The 22,427-nt window shown below is 54.2% G+C and overlaps 1 protein-coding gene across 1 annotated transcript; it reads left to right on the top strand.

The window, feature by feature from the left end:
* Positions 1–57: 57 nt before the first annotated feature.
* Positions 58–19,440, top strand: PLXDC1 (plexin domain containing 1). The gene is made up of 14 exons (XM_075036467.1): positions 58–145; positions 1,772–1,908; positions 5,021–5,164; positions 5,550–5,619; positions 6,005–6,127; positions 6,511–6,629; positions 6,836–6,935; positions 8,854–8,949; positions 10,980–11,061; positions 13,408–13,468; positions 14,408–14,543; positions 16,163–16,198; positions 17,356–17,516; positions 18,708–19,440. Exons 1-14 carry the CDS (start codon positions 73–75, stop codon positions 18,825–18,827), a joined length of 1,458 nt encoding a protein of 485 aa, XP_074892568.1. The 5' UTR covers positions 58–72; the 3' UTR covers positions 18,828–19,440.
* Positions 19,441–22,427: the final 2,987 nt, after the last annotated feature.

Below are 22,427 nucleotides of genomic sequence, written 5' to 3'. Positions count from 1 at the left end.
GCTGAGCCCCCCCCCCGCCTCGCCCCAGCAGAGCCGGGGCCGAGCGGGGCCCCGCCGCCCCCCCCCCCCACCATGCGCTGGGGGGGCTTCATCCTGCTCTGCCTGCTGCGTGGGGTGCTGGGCGCGCCGGGCCCGTGGGGTGCAGGTAGGGGGGCCGGGGAGCTGGGGTGGGTTGGGGTGGTGGGTGAGCTCCGGGGTGGGGGGGACCCTGGGAACGGGGGTCCCGGGTGCGCAGCGCCGTGCACGGCCCCGGGGGGGGGGGGTTGCTGTGGCCGTGGTCCTGCGTGGCCGTGGGCAGCGGGAGGTGTCACGCTTTGCCTGGGTCTCCCCCCCTCCCCGCCCTCGGTACCGCGGTGCCCGGAGCGGGCTGCGCTTTGGGGGTGTCTCGTGCCCTCCCCCCCGGGCACGCAGGTGCGTGTCGTGCACCCACAGCAGCCACCCGTGGCGTGGGACCTGCCGTGGGGGTCCCCCTCTCTGCCCCACGTGCCCCCCCCTGCCCCAGCATCTCCATGGCAAAGGTGCTGGCACCGTGGGGTGCCCGGACCCCCCAGCTGTGCGGGGCAGCCCTGGGGTGGAGAGGAGCTGCCAGGGTGCCCCCACCCAGGATTCCCCCACCCGTGGCACAGCTGGTGCTGGCCTGGCTGTGGGTGCAGCCATCTGGTGAGATTTTGGGGAGGACACAGCCCTGACAGAGGAACAGGCTCGGCTCCCCTGGGTACCTCAGACCTCCCAGCAGCAGAGAGGGGCTCGGGCCCCCCCAGTGCCCCCAGGGAAGGTGAGTGTGACCCCCAACCGCAGACCCCCCCTTTCCCCATCCGTCGGCAGTGGGGTACATCCCGCCGGCTGCCTGCTCCTGCCAGCTCAGCCCTGCTCCCCCCTGCCTCAGTTTCCCCTCCTGGAGGCACTGGGAACAGAAACCAGCCCCCTGGGACAGCTCAGGAGGGGACCAGGAGCTCGTTAGGCAGCAATTAGCTCCCTCTCCCCAGGGGTGAAGGCAGGAGTCCTCTCTTAAGGGCAAGAGGAGCAGCCCACGGCCCCGCCGGGTGTTTTTGCTGTCCCGCTCGCTGGGGACAGACGTCCTGGCTCTGTCCCTGCCCGTGGGCGAGCGTGTGCCGTCCGCACCGCCTCCGCCCGTGCCAAGCTGCCAGGAAATCTCATGAATCTCTGCTGATTTGGTCCCAAATGGCTTTTTCATCCCCCCCCTTCCCAGTTCTGCGCTGTGTTTCCAGACTCTGCTCGCTCCCTGGGGCTGGAGCCGGGCAGGGAGACAGGCGGCAGGAGGGGACAAGGGACACGTTGCTTTTGGAGATGAATGTCGGAGTCTGCCCCAGCACCCGGACCCCATACCAGCCCGGAGGAGAGGACCGATGGCTGGGGACATCGAGTACACGGCCACGCTGGTGCCCCATTGCTGAAGCTGCATCTTCCCCATCTTGGGGGGCCTTGCGCTCTTCCCTGCCCCTGAGCTGGGCAGGGGGGGTTTGTAGGTGTTTTGCCTCCTTTCCCCCCTCCATCGCAGCTCTCCTCCCCTGGCCGTGGGTGTCTGTCACCCATCCCTGCACCCTGTAGCCATCCCTGACCCGAGAAGCCCCCGCCGGCGTCTCCATCATTGCAGTGATGTTGCTTATCAGGGCTGAGACCTCTCCCTAAACTCGTATCACCTAAGCAGAAGCTGCCTTGCTGGGGAAGGGGGCTGTTCCCAGCCCGTAGGTGGGTGCCCTCCCAGCGTGGGACCCCACTGACCCATCCCTGTGCCCCCCCCCCCCCCCAGGACATCCCCCCGGGAGCGAAGGGCGACGGAGAACCCGGGAGACCTCACCGGGAACCGAGGGGACCCGCATCAGCCACGACCTGGTGGGGGGCACCCTGGCCATCGACACGCTGCCGGCCAACGAGACGCGGATCGTGGTGAGTCGGGGGCCCCCCCCCGCCGCTGCTGCTGCCGCCGCCTGCCCCGAGGCAGGATCCGGCCAGTTCCTGACCACCGAGAGCTATTTCCAGGCTGGGCAGGGAGCTGGTGGAGACGGTGGTGGAGACGCTCTGATTTAATGCGTGGGGCCAGATCCCGGCAGCCCCGGAGGGTAATTACAGGCCAGTGCAGAGGCGGCCGTGCCCTGGGGATCGCTCCGAGCCCTCCAGCCATCCCTGTCTGCGAGGCCTGGCACGTCCTGGGGCCATCCCTGGTCTGAAGAGCCAGGGATGCTTTGCTTGCCACGATGCCACGTGTGCGGCGAGGATGATGCTGCCGAGGTTATCGGAGCCGAGCGGGCTTGAGGCCGTGCCGGGGCGAGGTGGCTGTGTGGGAAGCAAGGGGGGGTTTCTGGCTAGGGATGGCAGCAGCCTGCAGCGCTGCTAACAAACTCATGTAGCAGCAGTGTCGCCTCCTGGGACATCTCACTTGGTTCTCGCATCCCGGCTGTGCCTAATTACCCGCCCTCAATTAGCTCCAGGTTATTTGCGGTGGGGGCTGTGTGTGTCCCTTGGCTCTGAGGTCTCCAGGGTGGGGGGGATGCGTGGCTGTGGCTGAGGGTGGTTTCTGGTGGAGGACGCACCGGTCGTGGTGACTTGTCCTGGTGTTTTTGCCAGCAGCTGGTTGTGGATTTGGTGGAATTAGTGCCCCCGTGGCACAGTGGGCAGGGGAGAAAGAGCTGTGGCTGTTTCCACTCTGCTCGAGCTCCAGCGTGGCCTCGCTTGTTGACCTTTGGGGAGGGAGAGGGGCCAGAAGCCAGAAAAGTCCCTGATGTGGAAGCATTGGGAAAAAAAACCCCAAACCAGCCCAAAACCACCACTGGCCACCACAGCATTTAGAGATGCTGGGAAGCCACAGGGAGGGTGTGATGGTTCCCAGGAGGAAAAAGCAGCAATTTCCTGGGGCTCGGCGCTGTCGGGGGACGAGGGGTGTCTGCCCCAAGAGTGGGGCCACGTTCGAGGTCAGGGACGCTGCTCCTCTGCACATTGCCATATCTCGCCGTGTCCGACCCGCAGAAGGTGTGATCCTACCTTGGGAGGTGCCAGCTCGGGGTCTGGAGGGGTTTCCTCTCTCTCCCCCCTCCAAAATGTTCCAGGTTTGGGGTGCAGAGGGGCAGCTCTGGACCCAAAGGATGAAGAGGGGTGTGATGTGGGGCAATGCCACCGTCCCTCCCCGAGCTCTGCCCCACGGCAGCTGCGCTCCCCACTTATTCGTGTGTCTGAAACCTCCCCTCTCTTAATTCCTGCTGTAACCAAAGCAAGGTGACAGATTAGGACATCCTAATGAGTCAGCGATGAGGTCAGGAGCTCGGCAGCCAGCTCCTCCGTGCTCCCGGCCCTGCTTGTTTCCCCCCCTCTGGTTTATTTGGAACGCTTTGGGAAGGCATGGAGGGGGACGAGGGCACGGGAGGTTTTGTCATTTGTCACCCAGCGGTGACCTGTCCCTGCTTCCCAGGGGGTTTCCAAAGCCTTTGCATGGGGAGGTGTGTGCTGGGATGCTGCAGGTACTGGCACAGCTTTCCCTGTGCCTCAGTTTCCCCATCCATAGGGAAGGGACGATTCCCGGCAAGAAGGGGCTATAATTGCCGTAGAGAAGAGGTAAGAAAGTTTTCCCTGGAGTCAGGGCTTACAGAGGAGGCAGAGGAGCGCAACGGCTCTCCCTGAACTTTGCTGAAGCAGAAAAAATTACATGTTGCAGGATTTTTCTAATAGCATTTTATTCCTTATGACTCCCGCTGACCTGCAGTAGCGCTCTGGGGAATAACACAGGGCTGTTCAAAGTGGGGGGGGCTTTGCTTTCTCTTTTTTACCCCTGCCAACCCATTAAATCCTGGGCTGACGGTTCCTTCCCTGCCTCCGGCACCCAAGTTTGTGCGCAGGGAGCAGGTCTGGGAGCGGGTCCCGGGGTCAGCCGGGGTGGGGGGAGCCGCAGGCAGGGGGGCTGGGGGGAAGATGCTGGGGGCGAGGGGGGCTCAGAGAGGGCTGAGCGGCAGAAACTCAGCAGACTGGGACGAGCGGCGAGCGTGGCGGCACGCCAGGCGCTGGCGCGGAGCAGCGCTTTCCCAAGAAAAAATTAAGATGCTTCGCGTCCCTTGCCTGGCGTGAACCGGCCTCCCTTGACAGGCGACGGCTCCCAGCTGTGTCCCCGGCTGGCCGCACGCCGAAGCCTGTCGGAGAAGCTCGATGGGGCCGGCATGGCCGGGGCACGGGCTGTGCAGGGCTGGCTGTGCCCCGGGAAATCGCCTGCTCTGCCGGTGTCCCCCGAGAAGCCGCCGCAGAGCTTCACGTGCAGGTTCCTGGCAAGGATGCGCGTCCTTCGACAGGTCCCTGACCTGTTGGAGATGGCTCTCGGCAGAGTTGCTGCGTGGTCCATGCTCTGGTCTGCGGGGGAGAGGGGGCTTGGGGAGCCTGGGGGTGCTGCTGGTGGCATGGGCAGGCTGGGAGGGGGGTGCCCGGGGTCCCTCTCCTGCCTCTGGGCGAGAATAGTAAGGGGGGATCCGATCACTCACACAGAGCCATGCCCCATCCCACGCTCCGGGGCTGTCACCCAGGAGAGCAGAGCCCGAGCCCCGCTCCCCTCGCCGTGTCCCCCGTCCTCAGCCCCTCGCTCCTGCTCGGCTGGCGGCGATGGCTCGGCTGCTTTCCCCGAGCTGCCTGTTCCAAGGTTAATCATTTCCTCCGGGCTTCCATGTCTTCAGTTGTTTGCTTCGCTTCTAGTGGTCACTTTAGCTGTAACTTCCAGCCCCTGGCTCCGGAACAGGATATTTTCCTCCCAGGAAGGTTGCATCTGCTTTGCCGAAGTCTCTCGTGAGTCATGTCTCTCTCTCGCCAGCCAGCCCGTTCTCTCTGCACTCAATCGGTCTCGTGGGTCCTCTCTGCACCTTCTCCAACTGCTCAGCATCCTTTGCTGGCTTCGCATGGGGTTCTGCTGTGCTGGTTTTATTGCTGAGATCGGGTCCCGGCTGCTCTGAGCCATGCCTGGGGGTTTGCAGCTCCACGGAGCAAGCTGGGTAACACCGTCCCCTGTCACCCCGTCCCTCCCCGGCTGCAGGAGGACAACCACAGCTACTACGTGTCGCGGATCTACGGGCCGGGGGACGCCCGTCTGAGAGGGCTGTGGGTCGACATGGCAGCGGCCAACAGGAGCCAAGTGAAGATCCACGGGATCCTCTCCAACACGCACCGGCAAGCCTCGGTGAGCCCGCGGGGCTGTTCCGCTCCCTGGGGTGTCCCCCCCGTCTCCTGTCCCAGCCAGGGATTTCCCGAGGGTGGCACCTCGCCCCGGGACAGCAGCATCATCCCCTCCACGTCCCTGTGACAGCCTGGTGGAGACCAAGGCTTGGGAAGCGTTTAGCCTCCCCCAGCCCCAGTCTGGGGCTGAAGCGGATGATCTGTGGGGACCGGGCACCCGCAGGACCCCCGCTCCCATCCCTCTCCCACCTCTCCGGGCACCAGCACCGGGACCTTGCTCCAAGCCAAGGCGGAGCCGGTGCCGGTGGGCACAGACCAGTCCCCCCGCGTCCCCAGCAGGCATTTTTCTAAGGGTTGAATGCGGTTCTCACCCCGTCTCCCTCCCACAGAGAATCGTCCTCTCCTTTGACTTCCCCTTCTACGGCCACCTCCTGCGGCAGGTCACGATAGCGACGGGCGGTGAGTCGGGATGGGATGGGATGGGATGGGATGCCCACACTCGGTTGGCATTCCCTGCGGTGGGAGGGCTGGACACGGCTCTGGTGCTGGCTCTAACCTCACCCCACGTCCGTGAGCCCCAGGGAACTCAGACAGAGAAGGGGCTGCAGCCCTTCTAGCTTTCTCCCTCGTACCCCAAATCTAACCCCTGCCCTGCTGCTGGTGCTCAGGGCGTCGGGTGCTGCTGGTGCCTCGGTTTCTGCACCAGTTGAGGGGATGCTGGGGGTAAAAAAAAAAAAAGGATGGGTGAGCTAGGACAGGGTGGTGGGAGGTCAGAAAGAGGGAAGAAGCATCCCAGGGCGGTGGAGAGGAGCGTGCAGTGGTTCACCCTCCTCTGCTCGCTCAGGTTTTATCTTCATGGGGGACGTCATCCACCGGATGCTCACGGCCACGCAGTACGTCGCACCCCTCATGGCCAACTTCAACCCCAGCTACTCCCGCAATTCCACTGTCCAGTACCTGGACAACGGTGAGCCCTGCTCCGGCCGACCCTTGTGCAAGCCGTGGCGGCTGCCGTACGTGCAGAGCAGCAGGCGGCCTGCCTGCTCCTTCCTCGTAAAATTGGGCAAAACTCAGCGCTGTGGAACAAATAGAGGGGCGGGAGCCAGGTGGGGGTGTGGGGAAGGGGAGCCCAGGGCAGCAGGGGCTGTTCAGTGCCTGGGGGGGGCTTTGGGTGGGGGGTGGCAGGGATGTTTGGCAGGGGCTCGTTCATGGGTCTGCTTGGAGCGAAGCGCTGGGTGTTGGGGGATGAGATGCCTTGGAGCTTCGCTGACGGAAGAGAACCGGTCAGGCTGTTGAGATGGGGAAGCAAGGAGAGATGAGAGGACTGATCCGCTCTGGTCTCTCCCCCAGGGACAGTTTTTGTGGTGCAGTGGGACAAGGTCTATCTTCAAGGGAAGGAGGACATGGGCAGCTTCACCTTCCAGGCAGCCCTGCACAGCACTGGGAGAATCGTCTTTGGGTACAAGGAGGTGAGAGGTGTTTCTGCTGGGGTAGGCACAGCAGGAGGGTCCCTGCGGGGGATCCCCGTGGGTCCGGGAGGAGGTTTGATGTTACAAGTGTTCACACGCTGAGTCTGGGCATTCCCAGTGCCACCAAAGCGCTGGAGACTTCTGCAGCAGCGCCGGTAGCCCAGGGCAGGGCTGGAGTCCATCACGTCCTCTCTCCCCGGCTGCAGATCCCCGTGCCGGTCCTACAGATCAGTGCCACCCAGCACCCCGTGAAAGCTGGCCTCTCCGATGCCTTCATGATCCTCAACCCATCTCCCGATGTGCCTGGTGAGTGGCTGCGCTTGAGGAATTGGGGGAGGCGGCTGCTGGGGCAGGGAAGCGGCGGATCCCGCAGGGATGCCAAGGCTCCCCTGGCATCGCGGCTGGGAGAGGGGGCAGATGGGGAAGGAGAGGTGAGACGTCCCCGTCTTTGGGCACTTCAAGATACAAGGAGGCACTGCTCGGATTCACGGTGGGCGGCGAGGGAGCGTGAGGAGGCACGTGGGGCTCGGCTGCAGGGATGCCCCTCGTGTCCTACATCCCTGGGTGCATCTCTCCCCGGGTTGCATCTCTCTCCGTGGCCAAGACCATCGCGCAGCCTTGTGCTCTGGGTGGCCCCAGCCCGCGGACGCTGCGTGCTTTGGCGAGGCGATGCAGGCAAAAGAGCTTCGTGCTTCTCGCCCAGCGTGTTCCAGATCGCTGTGAGCAGCCAAGCTATCGCTTCCCTGATTCCAGCTGATGAGGAGGAGGGGAAGAACAATTGCAAACGAGACTGCAGATGGACGAGAGGCTTGGGGGGTGCTGGGTGCCCTGTTCCTATAGGCATGGGGGTTTAGGGGAGCGTAGAAGCTGCACCGCTGCTGCTCTGGACTGTCCTTGAGTGCGTATCGTGGCATGGGTGCTGCATGGCTGCTGCGGGCAGGGCCGGGATCTGCACCTGTGTCAGCAGGACACGGGGACAGCTACATACGTGTCCGCGTGCTTATTCCACACGTGCCGTGGGCTGCAGGCGTGGGCTGATCTTGCTGAAAAGGCTTTTCCAGCCTCTCCCATCCCCTCTTGTCATGAGGAGCCCAACCTCGCTCCTGCCTCCCCGCGCTGCACCCGGTGCGGTTGCTTTTCCTTGTTATTTATGGAGCCTGCCATCTGGCCCTCATTTATTACCCGTTTACAACAGTTTGCGTAAAAACCTCGGCCAGGCTGGAGGGAGCCTCCCCTCCCCGCCCCGCCAGCCTGCCTCTCGCCGGGCTGGTGCCCTCCATCCGTCCCCATGGGCTTGCTGGCCCCTGCCTGTACCTCCTGCCTGCCCCGGGGGTGTGAGGGGAAAGCCTGGAGGGAGAAGAAATGCAAGAACTGGGCACGAAAAAAAGCTAACGAGGTGAAGAAACAAGGCTTGAAGGGAAGGAGAGGAGAGGGGGTAGGAGGGAAGAGCGTTCCATCCTGCTCATCCGCTGGTCTCCCAAGCGTGGAGCAGAGGTGCGAGGAGCCGCGGCCGTGCTGGAAGGACAGGTTTGATTATCCTCGCAGATAAGCGTGATGCCAGAGAAGCATCTTGGCTGGCGTCACCACGTGAATTAGTGGCAGACGTTGGGAGAAGATTTGGGAGAAGCCTGAATCCAAGATAGACCCCTCTGGCCCCCAGGATGAAGGGGAGAGAGAAGGAAGGGGGCAAGGCGTGAGGGAGATGGGGGGAAGGAGGAGGCTTTGGGGGGGAAGGCGGCTGCAGAGCAGGAGCCCCGGGAGCGGTGCGGAGCTCCGGGCGAGCGCTGCACTCGGGGGAGGCTCGCAGCCCCGTGAGTCACTGACGAGCAATGTGTTGTGCAGCTTCATGTTTGTTTAGAGCGATGTAGGACTGGACCACATCCATCTCGGGAGTCTCTGGTCGGGGAGAGGGGGACAGAGAGCTCCAAGCTCCTCCTAGAAAAACAGGGAAGAGGAGATCTGTGCCCTGACACCCTTCTTCCCCACCAGCACCTCCCGCATTGCTTCTCCTGCAGCCTGACAGCCTCCCTACACTGTCCTCTCCCACGGGAATGACCCCAAGACCTGGGGCCACCTTTGCCTTTCAGCTGGGAGTCAGCAGCAGCCCCAGAAGCTTTCCCCGCACGCGCCGGGATTCGCGTGTAGGGCAGACCCCTTGGCAGGATGGGGAAGGGCACGCAAGGTGGGCTTGTGGCCGGTCTAAAGCCAAGGCTCCGTGTTTCAGAGTCCCGCCGTCGGACCATCTACGAATATCATCGCGTGGAGCTGGACACCAGCAAGATCACCAACATGTCAGCCGTGGAGTTCACCCCGCTGCCCAGTAAGTCGGACAGGCTGGCGCGGTGCCTCGGAGCGTGTTTCCCTCCCGTGGTTTCACCCAGCAGCTACGGCAGCCTCCGATTTACAGCCAAAGGGGGAAGCCAAGGCTGGAGGAGGCAGGTTCAGTGGGTTCTGGAAGGGTGTGTGGCTGCCATCCATCACCCGATGGTTGAGACCCTGCTGTGCTATCGGCCAGGGTACAGCTCGCCCCTGCTCTGGGGTCCCCCCAGTCACTCTGCCTTTGCGAGAAGGTCTGTACGTGGCTGTCACTGAACGTCTCGTACGTACAGCCCTGTCTGGATTTACCAGCTCAGAGTTAACCCCAGCCAACGGCAAATCCCACGTGCGTGCCAGCCTGGCTGTGCCGGAGCTGAGACGGGGTGCAGCAAAGCTCGGCTGGCATGGGAGAAGCTGATAAAGGAGGGATCTGCAGGCAATTACACCTTACCCGATTTGCTCAGCGCTCCCCAACTAAGTGACGAGAGCAGTGGTGCCAGCCGCGATGTGTCTGGGAGCGATGTGCTATGGTCCCAAGCTGCGCTCCGTGCCGCTCTGCCAGCACCCTTCCTTGTGCGCAGCTGAGCCGATGGCTCTTGTTGCTCCCCAGTAGAACCCCTCTCGCCCCGGTACTTTAATTCCTTATTTCCTGCACTGACAGCTCTTCCCACCTCTCCAGCCACTGAAACTCCTTCTCTTTGCTCCATAAGCTGCAGCTAATTTTGCTGGACACTGGTTCACTTCAGGTCTGTCTATGAGACATTTTCTACGCCTCCACGCTCAGATGAAATTTCTTAAGGATCCTGTTAAATAGATACATTTTTAGTGTTCAGATCCAAGGACACATGCGCACGAGGGAAAGTCATCACGCAGTCCGTAAATACAGAGCAGAGAGTAAATCTGTCATGAAGATACCAAGGTTATGCATTTAAACGGTCTCCCCAGGGTATTTTATGACAATTTTAACAGCGGGCAGGGTTACTGCAAAGCAGATCATAAATAAGCATTCTGCAATAATTCTATTTTTTCTCCTTAAGACTTGTTATTTTGTTTTTCCCCAGCAGCTAGGGTAGCTGAGAGCAATATCTTCAGAGGAGCCACAGAGCTAGAGAGAACTAGGCTCCCCTTTTTCTTCTGGGGGTTCAATTTTCAGCCTTATTCAGGTCAGAAGTGGATGAACTGGGTTAGCCTCTGCCTCTTCTCCAGAGGTCCTTGCTCGCTCGCTGCCTCCACGTGGCAGTCTGCTCGGGAAAAGCTCAGGACGGGAAAGCGGAGGAGGTCAGGACTGGAGGACACCAGAGGTGTGGGCAGCCCAGGTCTGGGGTAGCAGCAGCGGTGAGTTTGCTCAAGTGCGAGGGGCAGAACGGGGACCCCCCGGATGGAGAAGTGCCGGAGCGTCTGGGTCAGGATGGAAGGGTGCCAGGCATCCCCGGTGCGATGGGGATGCTGCTGCCTTTCGGGATCCTGTGAACCGCTGGTGTTCTGCCTTCATCACTCGGTATTTCGCAGCACCAGATCAGCTCTCGGCTCTGTCATCGCGGGCTGTCAGGGTCTCCCGAGGGGCTTGTTAAAACTGCTGGTTTCCTTGACTTTTTTTGCAGACGAGACCTCTTGGTTGTCTTTTCTAGACAGGGTGACAAGCAAATGATGGTAGTCTATGAGCAGCTACTCCTCTCCAGTGTGGAGATATTCTTGCAGAATTACTTAGTGTGGACATAGCAACAGAGGGTTAACCTGCGTTGCTTCCTTCCATCTGAGAAACACCCTCTGTACACTAAGAAATGGCATAAGTCTCGGATGTGGTTTAATTCCCAGCTAAACAGAATGGGAAGACGTTCACAGATGGACTGTGAGTCCACTCCTGCTAGAAAGGTGCTGCCTTGTCCTGCAGGTCCATTGCAGAGAGAGGTTGGGTTAGAGACTCATCTGTTGATGCTCTGGTTCTACCCATGCCACCAGCTTTCAGCAGATGCTCCCTTGTGCCCGTGCAGATGCTGGCGCATCGCTGGTACGTCTCTCCTCTCTCTTTTACAGCTTGTCTCCAGCATCAGAGCTGTGAAATGTGTGTGACCTCGGAGCTGACCTTCAACTGCAGCTGGTGTCATGTCCTGCAGAGGTAGCTGGGATGAGTTTCCTTCCCACCTCTTCTCTTGCTAATGTTTCTATAGCTGGGAGAGCAAGTGCAACTCCAGGTCTGATGCCTGTATCAGTGTTGCTGGTTTTTTATTATTATTTTCTCTTTTTTTGCTGGTTTTTTTTGTTGCTTTTTGGTTTAGTTAGGCTGCTGCTCTCGTAGTCTCAGAGCCAGGGTTAAGTGGTGGTCTGATCTCCAGTTACAAGCCATTGAAAGGAGACATTTCCTGAGGCTGGGGGCTTTGGGGCTGATGTTTCGATGCAGCAGCTGGAACAAGTTGAGACCAGAAGCAAGACTCACATTTTTGTTAGTGAGATTAAATGAGGGGGAAACTTATCCTGACTTAGGCTGCGATTTCAGACAGAAGAGAAGTGCAGGGCAGGGAGGCTGGGACAGGCTCAAGCCTGAAGGACGGCAGGTAGGTCACAGACCCCGGGATGCTCATCAGCTCCCCAGGTGCAGGGGACATGCCCTCCTTGTCGCGGACAAGACACAGCAAGGGTGGGGGGCACTTGCTGCTTTTTGGGGGGTAAATGGAGGATCTGGGGGGGACAGGGCTGGCCTCGCTGCAGTCCCAGCCATGCGGCAGTCCTGCTCTGTGCTCTCCTTCAGCTCAAGCAGTGTGATACAGAGCATGAGAGAGTTTAATGAGATTTTGCTGAAATATTTATTTAGAACTAGTGGCAGGGGAGAGGACCCAATAACACAGATCCTCACATGTGGCACGGGGACAGCCGTGCTTGGGAAATGCCCGGCTCTCCCAGGAAGGTGTGCTGGCTTGCTCCTTTCCCCAGCCGCCTCCTGCAAGAGCTCGCCCCGGCATCGCTCGCAGGGCACCTTCATTCCTCCTTTCTGTAGCCCTTCTCTCGATACGCTCAAGACTTGCACCCTTTCCTTACAGGCAGCGATTTCAGCAAGGTATGAGGAGGGCAGCTGGGACAGGGAAAGATCCTGAGACATCAGCAAAGCGACCCTATAAATCAGCGTTGATTCACTGCCTTTCAGTGGGCTGGAATACAGCCCGAGCCAGGGGAACATCATTTTTCAATGACAGTTGCTCAGTGGTGGCTTCAGATCAGAGAATATTATCTTCTCGCAGCTGAGAGAGATGCGTGAAACCAGATGTGGCTTTGGTAGCAAAACCAAGCTTGGGATACAGTGGCTTAGTCTGGATCTTGTTTGGGCTGAAACCCCCGGGTTCAAGGACTTTGTCATTCTGCTTATTCCAAATTCACGGTGTTTGCAAACTCCATCTTCCAAAATCCAAGTCGCTGTTGCTGATGTTTGCTCTTATCACTTATAGTACGGTGACTTCTTGATGTGTTGGCTAAAAGCCATGCTTCCTGCAGCTGCAACTGCGTGTCGGCAGCTCGGTCCTGAAGAGCTTAGGTTACAAATGGAAAGTACAAATGGCAAGCGTGGTGGAAGCTGCAGGCTAGAGCAAGCCTACCGCTATCTTGTTGGCTTTCAACCAGGTTGGTTTTGCAAAGCCAAGGTGATCTTTCCCGAGGAAGTTGGTAGGGTGGCTTCCAGGGTTTGAGCTTATATCCTGAGTCCAGCTCAGTGATTTAACCCCAGAGTCCTCTTAGCTCTCTTCTGGACAGTGGAGTTTGTATTTTTGCTTTTGCTGAGCCTGTAATTGTTACAGGAACTGTACTTTAAGCAAAGATCTCAGTGACTCAGCAGGACCCAAAGTTCTTTGTGGCTTCTCCTCTTTTGCTGGTTGGTAGTTGGGTAAATTAGTGCTTGTATGAGCTGAACCCCTGATTCGTATTTTGGTATCCCCAGAGACTTTCCAAAGGTCAGAGTGCTATTTCATTCCCTCTGTTTCTGTAGAGATTTCTCTAGCTGGTGTTTTCCTGATGCCGTTTATAATTTCTTTAATGTGTTTTTCCTGTGCAGATGTTGCTGGAAAAAAAAAAACAAACTGCGTGGAGATCATGGCCTTGCCCTGGCACAGAGTCCAGGGAATGGAAATTCAAACTCAGTCTATATATTTTTCCTATTTCTCTGCTTCTCCGTTTCCCTTGGAGAAGCAGTGTTGACCCTTTTCCTCCTCTGTGAAGAGGAACATTTGGGTCCTTCCAGCACAGCTGTACTGGAAACCCCATGTCTTTGGTGACTAATTTGTATATAATCTTTCCAGTCCTCAGATACTTGTTTGTCCAAGTATCTGTACACAGCGCCCATCGGGGCAGCATTTGGGACTTTTGGGCAGTTTAGAAATCACTAGCAATGCCACCCACATAGAGTGGGCAAATGAGCATTATTATTGCTGTGTCTCTCGAGAATGCATCCGCCACAGGTTAATACTGCTTTTCTCCGCAGATGTTCCAGCGGCTTCGACCGATACCGGGAGGAGTGGCTGTCCTATGGCTGTGGCCAGAAGGTAAGACTGAGAGCAGAATCACTTCTCTTAGGTCCTCTGCTAGGAATGATGCTGATTTGCAGAAAAAAAAAAAAAACAATAGCCATGTCCCAGCTCAAAAAATTCGCCCTCAGCTCCACTTGACCCATGCTGTTCTGGAACAGACTGAGTATCCCTTCAGATATCCCTTTCCCATTACAGCAGGACCACTAATCCACTTAACAGAGGATGTCTGTATGGCAATAGTTAAAAGATGGTCCATCTAATCCAGCATTTGCCTTGCTGGTGTCTTGTTTCTGTGTTGGTTGGTGCTGGGTACTTGGTAAAGGTACAGAGACCTCCATAAGTTACCAAATGGTGCAACTTGAGTACACTAAGATATTTTTTTCTTCACCTTCTGAAGCATGACTCTTACTCACTCTCAAGCATGAAGAAATTAGCCCTTGTGATTTTTTTTTTTGTCCTTGTTAGCACAATTATCTCCACATTGGATGAACTAGTTTCTTTGTCTCAGAAAGATCAGCTCTAACAAAACATCTGTTTCTGCTTTGGGTTTTTTTTGTTGTTTTTTTCCCCCCCACTGAAAACTCAGCTTTGTTCCCTGTTAACCAAGAGGGTTGAGTGAGGGAAAAGGAGGTCACAGGACCTGTGTGAGGTCATCCAGTGATGCAAGAAGGTCAGACTGTAGGACTTTGCCAGATCGTTGTCCTTTGTCCTACTTAAGTGGTTCCCAAACTTTTCCTCCTCTTCTCCAACCTCCAGATCACCCCCCACCACATACTTCTGGCACTTCTGGACCATGTCCCCTGCTTCCACTCCAGTGACTGAACCCCAAGGGCTACCTGAACCCCAGGGGCTCGGTAGCCCTAAGCCCAGGAAGCGCAGTCCTCACCACTGGCTCCCTGGCACTCTTGCTGGAGAGGAGTTAGGAAAAGTAGCTGTTCTCCATTTTCTTTCCAGTCAGATGAGAAGACCTGCGAGGATTTAGCAGAAGGCGACCGCTATTCAGCACCTCCTGACAGCTCTTTCTCACCGCTGGATGAGGATGTCACCACCTCCACGTCCTCGCTCTTCGTTGACAGCCTCACTACAGAAGGTAGGGGCAGGTGGGGCGAGCAGCCGTGGTGGGGACACCCCATCCTCGACGCTTATCCCTGCAGAGCTCTTTCACTCCGATGCCTCGTAAAGCCAATTCGTATCCAGATAAACACAATGACAAACCCGTCTTTGAAGCACAGGGCAGGGGTGGGAAGAGAAGGCAGAGGAAAGGAGGAGGAGGAGGAGCAGCCTAAGAGGTGAGACTCGGAGTGGTATGGCAAGGGGTGAGCTGAAAGCCTCCGGTGGGACGAGTTTTACGGTTGCATCGCAGCCTTTTTACGCGTTTGTGAAGGTCAACGAGCAACTAGTCCCTGGTGGATAGATACCCCAGCGTCGTAACAGAGGTTAATACCGTATATAGGGGCTCATGCGTTAATGTGCTTGGTCCTAGCTGGTGACTCAGGGTTGTCAGTGCTCTCAGACTGGCAATAATACAGCATAGGCTTGTAATTGCCCTCTGCTTGGGAATGGTGTTCATTCCAGCATCGGAAAGCTCCACATAAGGACCTGAGTTTCCCCCGAGACACCCATGTTCTAAAGCTTGATAATCCTATTAAGACAGGGCTGGCTCCTCCGATCCTAGCGGCAGGTATCACTTCAATTTTGCTGCTTAATAGTCCCTAACGCAAACTGCTAATTAGAATAAATAGAAAGGAACATTAGTAATTGTCCTTCAGCAATGGGAAGGAGTTGGGGGGGAGGAACAGAGCGCCTGGCTGACAGAGTTGACTTTGAAAGGAGCAATTAAAGGAAGGGGGAGTGTAACACCACCACTGAGATTATTTTCCAACTCATCACCAATTCTTGGAAAAAGAACAAGAGGCTTTCTGTGACATAGTCAAGCATGAAGTTAATTTGTAATCTTGGAAGGAAACAAACAGCCAGCTGCATCAGGCAGCAAACTTTATCTGGAGAAGCACAGCGAAGGAACAAGCGAAGCAAAGGAGCGGACCCACCCCTCTGCATCCTCCCCAGCCAGCCCAGCTCACTGGCTCTGCTCACGGAGATGGTGGTGAACGTGTCTGACTCGCTGGTCGGGTGTCAGCGCTGCAGCCAGCCAATGTGTACGCCAAGCAGTAAGAATTCGGGATCAGGATTTCAGCTGGACTCGCGAGGTTGGTGATGGAGAGCACCAGGACATAAAGCCTTGTACAATATATCCCGGTTCTTCCAGAATGAGATGAAGAATGGAATTGGATTTTGGGGCCCCGTGGAAGACATCTACAGCGTAACATCCATCCCATTGATTTATTCGGGATGTATTGGCAGCGTATTGCTGCAAATGCCGTAGTCTGAACACAGACACCCACAAGGGCTGGGGCCCTATCCAGCATTCATTTATTGTCCTGCTTTGCACACTGAGCATATTTAAAGACTGGTTTCCTCAGATGTTTGTGCTCCAGGTGCCACCTTTGTGAAGGAAGACAATAAACCATAAGGCACATGCTTCCACCAAACTCAGGGGTTTAAAGCTGTCACTGGGCACGTAAATGCTGTGCAAAAGGTGTGTTCTGTCAGTGGCCCTGTTACAGAGGGATGAAAGCGGGTGGGAAGCATGCAGAATATCATAAAAGGCTTCTAACTTTTTTTTTTTTTGCCTTTGTTTTCTTCTTTTAGATGATACGAAGCTCAATCAGTATGCAGGAAGTGAAGGTAAGCCCTTAATCTTCTCTCTGCCTGCTCACATTCGTTCCAAGTGAAAACATGTTACACTGAAATCAAATGCACCGGGGAGCTGCGATTAGTCAGCGGGGTGGACAGGTGAAACTGAGATTGCAGGGATGTAATCAAGATAAGACTCCTATTGTCCTTACCCTGATTAATACCATTTCAGGTAGTGAAAAGTGAGAGTCGGGACCAATCTCTTTTACCCTGATGCTGTTTGCCTACTTTTCCCACTTAGTCCTGTTGTACAAACTAAGGTGATGAGTTTTCTCTTTGCATGTCATTCCCTTTCTTTGCAGTTTTTGCATAGGCACAAAGAAGTCCTTTATTCTTTTGAATTGCCCCAGCTGTGCCAAAAGCACAGTAAAATCCAAATATAAGACGTGCCCTTAGCCCAGCTCTGCCTTTTTCATCTCTGTTCCTGTGAATCCCCTCTCAGTCTGAGTGTGTTTGTCAGCCCCAAGGGCAGAGAACCAAACTGTTGCTGTAATGCTCTTACTAATTCCAGAGTATGGGAAGGATCTGGGCGCTCTTCACCTGATATCAGGTTTGTAAGAACTGCGGTTGTATGCAAACCACAAGCCCACCCATCTTACCTGAAAGCAGTTCATGGAAGTTAAACTGGCGAAACTGGGTGCAGGATCACCCTTTGTAGGCATGGAAGAAATGCATGATCTTTCCAGTTTCAGCCAAATTGCTCCCCAAATGGCTGGTAATGTCACTGTTAATGTATGCCACATAGACCCTCTGTAGCTCTGTGCAATTGCATATTCATAGCTGAGGACCGAGGGCAAGCTGGAGGGCTGTGGGTAAGACACACCGAGGACCCCGCTCAGCATATGGCTAATGGCTTTCTATCAGAGTGAGCAGCCAATATATAAAGAATATGGATTGGAAGGGGGGTTACTGCACGGTGGTGGTTTAATCTTTCAAACCAGTTACTGCTATCATCCAAAAAGGATGCTGGAGCTCAGACCACAACTCCCTGGTGCATCTTCCCCTCTTGTTGAGCCTGACAGTAGCAGGCTAAGTTGCTCAGTCGTACGTGCAGAGCTCTGAAAGGTCTTGCCTTGCTTTTCTTTTCTGTCCTTTCTTTTACCAAGGTCTCAGCACAGGTCAAGACTCAACTGAATCCTTTTTTACAGGTATGGGAAGCAGCCTTCCTTCCAAGAAAGCAGGCGGCCCGATTCACACAGGTACTATCGTGGGGATCGTTCTGGCTGTGTTGCTCATTGCAACTATTATCCTTGCTGGAATTTACATCAACAGCCACCCCACCTCCAACGCTGCCCTGTTCTTCATTGAGGTGAGTGGAGAACCTTATCCCTGGCTGGTTTACTCTTACTCTGCTATCAACACAAATCCTAACCTTCCAGAGGAGAGCAGGGAGCCAAGAGAAGAGGAGAGAGGAACTTTGGTAGAGTTCATATCCGAGTTTCTTTTCATGGTCCTACAGTCACAGCTAATCTCCCAACCTCCAGTTGATGATGGTTTAAACTTAGGCTCTCTCCCTCCCACACTGTTTTATTTTGCTCCCTTTCACACGCTCCCTTTCACACATTGCCTTTTTTTCCCCCCATGCAATGTTAGACTCTTCCACCTGCTTGCATGAGCAGTCGACACACAGCCTGGTTGGAGGGCTCAGTCGGAGCTATGACATAATTGAGATCACTGCCTTTTGAATTGCCCAGCTGGATTTTGTTGACTAAAATTGTCAGACGTTACTGATAGATGTCATGCCATCAGCTACTGTGTAAGTGGTGGTGTGAATGCTCTAAATGGAAGATTTTAATTCTCAGAAAGATAGGGGGTCTAGCAATCTCCATCTGCTGTTAAAAGCCAGGAGACCGCTTGGTGTAGGATCCCGAGGCAGTCAGAAGTGGGCTGAATCCTGGCATAGGAGCTGCTGCAGAGGGAGCGAGCAACACTTAGCCCTCAGCCTTTCCTTATCACTCGCTGGCTTTTTCCTAGAGCACTTGTCTTTCCTCCATCTGTCCTGTTTGCAGAGACAGGCTTCAGAGAATTGATCTACATGGCCTCTACCAGTTTAGTACCTGAGCACTTGGCAACGTTTGATGCATTTATCTACACCCGGCTGAGAAGGGGCAATGCAGTTGACCCCGTTTTGCAGATCGAGAGGAGACACAGAGCTGACTTGCATGCGGTCGCACGGGAAGCCTGTGGCTGTCCTCAGCTGCTACCCCAGGCACAGGCCATCCTTGTTCTGAGGCTGATGTGAGCTTTCATGTAAAGTTTCCATTTCCTCCCCGCTCCCCATTTTAACCTTATTAGAGGGTCAGCTCAGTGAGATTGATGCATTGTAATGAACTCTTCTAAGCACGAAGCAATTTTTAAAAATTTATTTTTATTAATAAGAAGTCAAACTTGCACAAAGACAGCATTGTTTTTGTTTCAGGACCGAGTTTCCAATTTCCCTGCAGGCTTGGTGTGAAAGGCTCTGTCATAGCTTCTGATGAGTCTTTGTTTCTGTCCACAGAGAAGGCCACATCACTGGCCCGCCATGAAATTCCGAAATCACACCAACCATGCAACGTACTCAGAGGTGGAGCCGGCCAGCCAGGAGAAGGAGGGCTTTGTCGAAGCAGAACAGTGCTGAGCGCTTCTCCCCCTGCATCTCAAACCTCCCATGTCTCAAGTGTTGGAGTCTTCTGTTATTCTATTGCAAAGTCTTTCCCCTCTTGGAAAAAGAAACAGCAAGTAGAGGAAAAAGACCCAATGGAGCATTTGAAAAGAATGAGTCAGGGCGATGTGAGGCTGGACTTGCCGGGATTCCTCATGGGACAGCAGAGCTCGCAGCAGCAGCAGTCAGTTGTGACATTGGACCCTGCCTGCAGCCTGGCACCGAAGCCCTGGATGTGGTGGTAGAAAAAAGCGTAGTCAATTTTTTAGCTTGGCATGGGTTTTTTGTTTTGTAGTTGGGCTTCTCCCCACTGTATGTGGCTGACCTCTCCCCTCCTCTACCAGGAGTCTTAACAGGGGCAGCAAAGGGGGGGGCAAATCTCGGTACGGGCAAAATACACAGTTGCCTCAAGCAGCAGGCTCTTGGGGACAGCAAAATAGATGCTTTTTGCTGCATACTCTGGCTCTGCCTGCACTCAGGAAAGTCGGGCTGGTTGCGTCTGCCCCTCTCCATGGAGAGGCTGGTACTTGGGGGTAGATGCTGTTGGTGGCCCAGGAGGGGTAAGGTTGGCTCCCCAGGGCTTACCTCCCCTCTCTCTGCTCTCCCCTTCACCTTGTTTTGGGGCAGGTGACATTTAATTTTTGTCTTCATGGCTGAGAAGCCTTGAGCCCCTGTCTTTTCATCCTGCAGTTGGTCTTCCACCACCGTGGCTTCAGTTCCCTTCCCTCTTCTCCTTTCAAAGCAACAGCTTCCACCCCCTGCTCCAGAGAAAGGGAAACCTGATCTATTTTAAGGGCAAAACCCTGCAGAGGATTCACCTTCAGGATGTTTGTGAGCCAATGGCTCTGATGCACTTTTTGGCATCTAATTAGTTTGCTATATTACTAATTATGACCCTTTCCCTAAAAGAAACAGAGTGTGAAAAATTCTTAGATTCCTTCAAAATACGTCCTCGTGGCATGGCCACTAATGCAGCAGGAACAGAGTAGGTTTCAATGGAAGAGGATGGGGACAGAGCACTAGCAAAAGCAGTGTCCTCCCACGGGCTAAATCCTGAAGTAAATCCAAGCTCATTCATGGGCATTTCACATAAATAAGGAGTGAGGGCCTACATGCCTTGATACCATTGAAAAAAATCTAAAAATCACCTTGTTGATACCACAGTTTTTAGAGCCTACTCAAGTCAGTGGAATTTTTTCTATTTTTTTATTTTGTTATGTCTGTGATAGGCCCCTGGTCTGGATTTGTACATATATTGTGATTTCAGAATCTGACCCTAAGGGCTTTGACACTAGACCTCTCAGGGTTTTCTACTCCTTCTCTACAATCAGAATTCAAGACTAATCTGTAGAAATACTCTACCCTACTTCCACAGACACCAGCTGCAGGATTGGGCCCTAAACTGACAAAAGCTTGTATAAAAAAGAGAGTCCAAAGTCCAGTGTAAGGTAAAGTTTTCTTTACCCCACTAAAAATGGTCTTGGTTGTATGGGGCTTTTTTACTTTTTTTTTTTTTAATTTTCTCTTGATCCTCAGTTATTTATTCTGATAATCATGTTTGGTGCATATTTTATCCACTGGCTGGTTCAGCTGTCACTGGTGGTGATTACTGCCAAAGGCAGGGTCTGTCTAATTAATGTTTTCCTTCTCATCTGCTGAATTTATATAGCCATTAAAGATAAATATGGATGCTTTGTGGCATTTAGACCCCAGATTATACTTTCTCATACATAGCCACTAGGGAGACTTTTGCTGCATCTTATTATGGCATAAAGGCACCAAAATGCTCAAACGGGGTAAGTCAGACTGAGTCGTGCCAAGTTGTTATGGCCCAGACAGTCTCTCTTTAGACTTATTTTGAAGATAAACTTTATTCCCAAATAAAGCTTTCAGCTGGAAGGTTGTTTTTTTCCTGTTTCCCTGAAGTAGAAAGAATTCAAAGGGATGCTGTCATCTAGTTTTTGCCCAGGATCTGATCTCCTTTGAAATGGTTATGAGCTGGTAAGGAATTTTCTCTAGATTTAACTCTTTCCAAATAATGGCCTTGTTTTTACTGTTTTTCTGAACCTGCATGCACAGTAACAGCAAGATTTTGGGTACTCCTCTTCCCCTACAGCCCCTAGAAATGCTAGGAAACATCCAAGAGTACTGAAATGCTGCAAATTTGAAAGAAAACAGACTTTAAATAGCATGTAATTGAGCTGTATAAATCACTGGTGCATTACTGCAGCCAGGATCTTAGAAGGATGCAGCAGAGGATCAGATACTCAGGTGGAGAATAACAATATCCAAGTGCCATAGCACAGAAATGGCTGAGATATGTAAACCACCCATACTTCAGGGGAGATGCCAAGTTCTGAGTGCCTGGAGTAAAAAAGGCTTTTTTTTGCTTTTTTTTTGCCTTTTTTTCCCCCCCCTTTAAGGAAAGAAACAAACAAAACCAGGCTATTCTGTAGCTGTGCACCAGATGTTTGGTCTACCTTCTACTGATGAATATGTTTTGGGTTATTGTCAGGTAGAGTGTTAACAGCTCCAATTCATCATCTCTAAGACCTTGTGGTAAAGTAGATGGAGAAGTTACTGCCCATAGTCATGTGCGTGCTCTGAGGTGAAGGTTTGGATGCACCCAGCATCTCCCACTGCCCAGCCTGGAGAAACAAGGCACTTACATGCTGTGTCTCAAGGAGGAGAAAAAAAAAATATTCTGTCCTACCTTTCAACATGAGGTCTAGCTCTGGGCACTTGAAGTTCACATCTGGGAAGCTTGAGAGTCAGCAGGGAGCAATCTTTTCTGAATATTCTTTGCACATGGCTTTGTAGTGGAAGAGAAGAGGTTGTCTATTAAATTCCAGAAAGCCTGATGGTAACGTTGCCGATGCCTAGAAGAAAGAGAAAAATGTCTTTACCATCAACAAGTACTGCTCTCATGGTGAAGAGGAGAGGAGAGTCTGGGTGCAAGTGTAATGTTGGCTGCACCAAGTCAAACGCCTCAGGATCGATACTCCTTTGCTATCTGTGTAACTCTGACTTCAAGATGCCGGTTAATCTTGCTAGTCTCGAGTGCCGAAGCAAGAACATAATGATGGCGACTATGACATAAAGAGAGTTTGATTTTTGCTTTTAATCCTGTGGCTTCTCTAGCCACATCTTGAGGTTTTCCTCTGGATTCTGACGAACCCAGCATTTGGGCTTGCTTCAGAGCAGACTGCAAAATGTACATGTGTATATTGACCTGTATATTTTATAGCTATAAAATGGGCTGGGGCTGTTAGCTGTGCTCAGTCCATCGCTCAGCTGGTTAAAAGAAGATGCAAAACACAAACAACTGCTAGAGCTCCTCATTTGTCTTTCCAAGCACCATGCCCTGGTAGTTTGTGGCAACTGCTGAGTGTGTCGTCCGGGCTAAGGCAGCTGCCTGTCATCAGGCAGAAAATGACATCACATATCTGCTCCTTGGCCACTCATCTGCGTTCAGCAGTTGGGAAAACACAGCACAGGGTTTATAAGAGACCAATGAGAGGTTGGTTCTGCTCCTATGAAAGTTGGGGGCTAACCCCCCCATTTTTTACATCGATG

The sequence above is a fragment of the Buteo buteo genome, chromosome 9, assembly GCF_964188355.1.
Source record: "Buteo buteo chromosome 9, bButBut1.hap1.1, whole genome shotgun sequence".
NCBI lineage: Eukaryota > Metazoa > Chordata > Aves > Accipitriformes > Accipitridae > Buteo > Buteo buteo.
The sequence above is the reverse complement of the archived record's forward strand: the minus strand, read 5'-3'. Positions and strand labels throughout refer to the sequence as shown.

Coding starts and splice junctions, on each gene's coding strand:
- PLXDC1 (XM_075036467.1), top strand. CDS start 73: ATGCGCTGGGGGGGCTTCATCCTGCTCTGCCTGCTGCGTGGGGTGCTG. Junction 1,909..5,020: donor CCAACGAGACGCGGATCGTG/GTGAGTCGGGGG, acceptor CCCCGGCTGCAG/GAGGACAACCACAGCTACTA. Junction 5,165..5,549: donor ACACGCACCGGCAAGCCTCG/GTGAGCCCGCGG, acceptor TCCCTCCCACAG/AGAATCGTCCTCTCCTTTGA.